The sequence below is a fragment of the Penaeus japonicus genome, unplaced genomic scaffold (assembly GCF_977035675.1).
Source record: "Penaeus japonicus unplaced genomic scaffold, GWHDUDI00000001_assembly GWHDUDI00000038, whole genome shotgun sequence".
NCBI classification, from domain to species: domain Eukaryota; kingdom Metazoa; phylum Arthropoda; class Malacostraca; order Decapoda; family Penaeidae; genus Penaeus; species Penaeus japonicus.
In genome coordinates, this window is record NW_028234440.1 from 6,908,658 (window position 1) to 6,913,657 (window position 5,000).

At 45.7% G+C, this 5,000-nt stretch overlaps 1 protein-coding gene across 9 annotated transcripts in view; it reads right to left on the reverse strand.

Annotated features, from left to right (window-relative positions):
• trc (Serine/threonine-protein kinase tricornered) overlaps window positions 1–5,000 on the reverse strand; it is a 211,252-nt gene that overhangs the window by 199,878 nt on the left and 6,374 nt on the right. For 8 of the 9 annotated variants that reach the window (XM_086532923.1, XM_086532924.1, XM_086532927.1 and 5 more), the window contains exon 2: window positions 1,391–1,738. In XM_086532923.1, the coding sequence (XP_086389049.1) occupies window positions 1,391–1,508 (118 nt within the window). In that variant the 5' untranslated portion in view covers window positions 1,509–1,738. Of the gene's footprint in view, window positions 1–1,390; window positions 1,739–2,646; window positions 2,783–5,000 lie in introns of those variants that run through there. The other variant, XM_086532922.1, reaches the window with a different exon arrangement.

Genomic DNA, 5,000 nt, shown 5'->3' on the forward strand with positions numbered 1-5,000 from the left:
TTAATATCAACAGACATTATCATCACAAAATAATAACAATAAAAACAATAATAACAACAACACCGAAAATAGCAATTAAAAACACCGAAACGGCAACCACTCAGGTAATACTAATGGCAACGCCGGGAACAGCGGTAACACAGACACCAATACACACATTACTTCTAACACCAACACAAACATACAAACTGAACAAGGAAATAACAAATCCTCCTCGTTAACAGAACAGCATGAAGAACAAAAACCGCCAGTCTCGCTTGAGAGAACAGGAAGGTCATCAAAATAGCAAAATAAAACAGGAGTGAATAATAATACCGATAATGACATTTATTTCTAAAAACGTAATGGTGATAATGACGATACTGATGATAAAAAGTGATAATAACAATTGGGATAAATACAATAGATATTGAAAATAATAATAATGACAATTATAATAATAATAATAATAATAATAATAATAATAATAATGACAATAATAATAATAATAATAATAATAATAATAACATAATACTATTGATAACAATAACAATAGTTGTTAATAATAATAATAATAATAATAATAATAATAATAATAATAATAATAATAATAATAATAATAATAACAACAATTACAAAAATAATAAAACAATTGCAATAATAATAACACCTAAAAAAACATAAAATAATAACAATAATAATAACAATAATGATAACAACACTAATAATGACGTCCCCAAGGCAATTTTCTCTCTCAGCCTTGTTATCAGAATAGCGAGGAAAATGAAGAGACAATAACACAAATGATGGAATAATAACAGCAATGGTAATGGCGGTGGCCATGATAACAATGAATAATATAAGCAGAGAGATAGAGAGATAGAGAGAGAAAGAGAGAGAGAGAGCGTTGTTATTATGTGCACAGTCCCTATTCTATCTTAATTTGTATTCAAAACTGCAGATTCGTATGCGATAATTTGTCTAATTATCCATCTAACAATAGCATCCTTAACACAATTACGACAAATGCCCCACCAGACGATATTTACAATTCTAATCACTATCAAAACAATCACACATGGCCGGCTTATAAAACGAAAACACAAGAACAGACATACACACATAAAACAAATAAATAAATATACAAACAAACACACACACACACACGTCATGCTTCCGTGGCTCGGAAAAGGTCCGGGATCTATTGCTGTAAAGTGGACACCTTTGTTTCGTTTTCTTTATAGACCTTGTAAACACGCCCCAATAGGTGCAGGCGGCCGGGATCAGCCTCGAAACTTCAAGTAACCGCAAAATTACCGTTACTTTTTTAGGATGATTTTTTCCCCTTTAATTATTATCTTAATTATGGTCGCTTTCTTTCCCTTCGGTTCAGGTTGAGAGCAAGACTTACCAGACTTCTCCGGCGTTCGCTTCTTCCTGCGGGTGAAGAAGAACCAGAAGGGCCACCTGTCCTTCTTGGCTTTGGGGACGTTGTTGGCGCGGTCCTTGTTCAGCAGGTTGAGCGCCATCGCACGACGCCGCCGCTGCCGCCGCCGCCGCCGCCGCCGCCGCAGCCGGTGCAGCCAACGCCGCCAACGCCGCCGCCACACGCTGTCGCACAGGTGGTCGCCACGCTCCGATCGGGTCCGTTCACGTCGCGCGCTTTTCGGGGGTTGTGCTTGTTGTCATCATCATCCTGGCTTTTCATCACTGCCTCATCACTGAGCCACGCACTGACAACAACACACTATTCCTTTTCCTGAATTTCGCAGAAGGGAAACGTTGAGTAAGCACTGCTCTTTCGGAGGGCGACTCTTCGCCATCCCCCCCGCCCCGTCCGCACAAGCACTCGCACCACCGCCCTCCTCTCGCAAGGCACGCGGTCAAAAGCCACTTCGTCGTTCATTGGAGGCGGTTCACGGCTGTGTGGTTCCGCTGCCAGAGGCGGTTCCAGGGCCAGAGGATAAGGACGACCGGGCACCTCCCCCTCCCCCCTCCCCTCTAGGATGCCGACCGCCCTGTAGCCGCAGGCGATGACGCCTCCGCACTGGGCCTTCCCTCCCCCAGGTGCCACGACCCCTACCGCACGCGACCACCTTCCTTAAAGCCGAGTTCCACCCCGGCGGCGGAGGGAAGTGCAACAGCACGAGGCACTGCCCCTCCCCCACCCCCTCCCCTCCCCTCCCCCAGGACCCGCCTCTGGCCGCTTCTTCTTTAACTGGAGCCTTGCCTAAGCGCGGCCGCCGTGCACCACACATGACCCAACTTGTGGGATCACAAAAGGCCGCCTTCACACGGCCGCCTCTCACTCCCGAAGGCGACACGCCCTCCGCTCGCCACGCTGCTCGCCGCCCTCACACTCGCCTCGATACGAAATCCATAATCCCTGCTGAGCGCCGGGCATCAGTACGAAGGCGCCAAGGGCCACGTCCTGAACGAGGGGCCAAGTCTAGACTCGCGAGCACTTGGCGGCGCAGCACCCACGCCTAACCGCGGTTCCATTTCTTTCACCTTGTTGCTGCCACTGACTGCTGCGTCGCCCCCCTCCTGCCCCGCCGCAGGTCCCTCCCGGGCGAGCTCTCTTTAAACCCGTCCTCCCGCCCCTCCCTGCCCGAAAATCACTAAAGCACTCTCCGCCCTCCTCCAGCACCACCCTGCCGAAGTCACCTCCTGTCCGCGCGGTGCCACCAACGAGCGTCAGCCACCATATGAACGGCCTCTGTCATGCGACTGGTTTGTGACTGATGAGGGAGGCGTCACTGTGCCGTGTTCCCACCCCGTGTATTACCTGCTTCCCCCGTCCCTCCCCCCTTCCCTTCTCCTCGCCCTCCCTCCGCCCGCCCTGCCTCCCCCACCCTCCCTCCCTCCCTCCCTTCTCCTCAAGTACGTAGTCGTAGCGCGTCTTTCCTGCAACAGTCCTAGAGCTATGCATGCAAACAACAATCCCCTGTGCTTCATGAATGTAATCCGCGTCCTTCGCCTGTATGATGAGCGTTCTACAAGTCAAGGTACAGGTAAGGGGACGGGATGGCTCAAGCCCACAGGTGGTGGACTGACCAGCCATAACCACTTCCTGGTGACTGTGATGGGGACCTCTCCAAGGGACAAGGACTTTTGGAATCGTCTCCCTCCTCTTACACGAGAGCTGGAGCAAAACTAATTCCATGCTAGTCGTGGAACCAACGAGACAACGACACCGTCCGCACAACCTATTAACTTGGGCTATTAGATGCAGCGAGCAGCACATGCGTCGAGGCTCGGCACAGGACGCGGCTCGTCTTCTGCTGCGAAAGCAAGATCAGCTTCCAGACCTCTTCTACCCAAGTCATAAATCGCTGACATCGGGCGTGGACTTGGGAATTCAATTAGGCCTCTGCCAGCGTCAGGAAGGCTGGAGGGAAGAATAGATGGAGGGAGCGAAGGAGAAGAGGAACAGCACTCACCAATAACCGCCTGCAAGTCAACCCTTGTCTCATTGCTTGTCAAGGAACCCAATGAAACCCTGAGCTCCCCGGCAGTGGCATCCTCTTAGAGAAACCCCATCGCGAGCCCGCCCAGCTGGAACCCGCATGAGCCCGCAGTTGAGCAGTAGGGTATTTCAATAATTGCAACTTTTGAAATGTCATTGTGACTGTACAAAAATAGGCTCCATATATCATAAAAATGAAATGTGAAAAAAATCAGCTTGATCTGATAACGTTTAGGGGTTGCACTTTTCAATTTAATATATTACGCATTTCCGCGGAATTGGGGCCGCGCAGCGGACGAGGTCCACGCACTTCGAACTTCCTCGCTAACGTTAAGTGATGATAGTTCCCTTCCGAATCGTAATCAAATTTGTGTCTTTAGGTGCATCAAGTTCCTCACTGACCTTGGGAACCTAAATATTGCATGCAACAAATTTCTCACAGACCTTAAGCACTTAAATACCGCATATAGCAAGTTCCTCAATGACCATAGGTCGGAAGTCTCAATACTTCTAGTTCCTCACTGAACCTAATGGCCTGTAAGCTAATGCCGTGTTTCTTCAATAAGTATATAAACGTTAGTTAATTAATAACATTATTATACATTCCAACAAGCTTCTGTTGTGTTGCTACTTGTTTGTGATATATTGGCACGATATAATTCGCTGAAAGTGTTTGATTGAAATTCAAACTTTTCTGGACGACAAATTGCTCTGAAACTTGCGACTAAATTGAAGAATTATATCAGAAATTTGGACTGAAGACTATTACTAAACTAAAGGCCATCACAAAAGTACTTAACATAAAGAAAGTATATTATTATACACAGGAGGAGAGTTTGAAAGCTTCGTTTTTTGGTACTGAAATCATATCTTTTAAAGGCAAAAGACAACCGAGAGAGTGCTACAAGAAGACATCGAGTGGTATGAAGCAAAGTTAAATGGTAGTGCTGTATCCACTGGTTCTGCTGACCATAAAGCCATAAAAGGAAGGAATACAGAAATAAGAGGAAATGTAGTCTGGCAAATAAATTACTGAGTGAGATTCAGGAATGTGTGAAAACGATACAGATGATGAACATGACAACGGAAACTTAATCTCCCTCAACCTTAGAAGATTTATCCACTTCTGATGACTGCCAGAAGGGAAACGGAAATACACCACGGAAATAATGCAACAAATTTTACTGATGCTTTTTTTTCTCAAGTAGTAGGTCTTGACAGCAGATTGATTCCTTTAGATACTACCATTTTCCGCAAGAAAAGGCAGGCAACTATTGGTAAAAGAGATGACACTCTAGCTTCATTGAAGATAACCAATATGAATAAAAACATGTCATAACCTCAGGGAATTAATTGAAGTGATTGATTTTTATAAGGATATAAATGATGAGGTCCGTTTTCAGTGGCCAATTAACTTTAATGCTATTGACGGGTAACCAATCATGAACTACTGAACAGACATGCAAAATTATTTTGTCTTGAGTCCTTAAAAGAATTTAAAAAACATAATATTGCCTAGGATATTTGTGCCAGTTGGTGTTAGGTGGTTAGG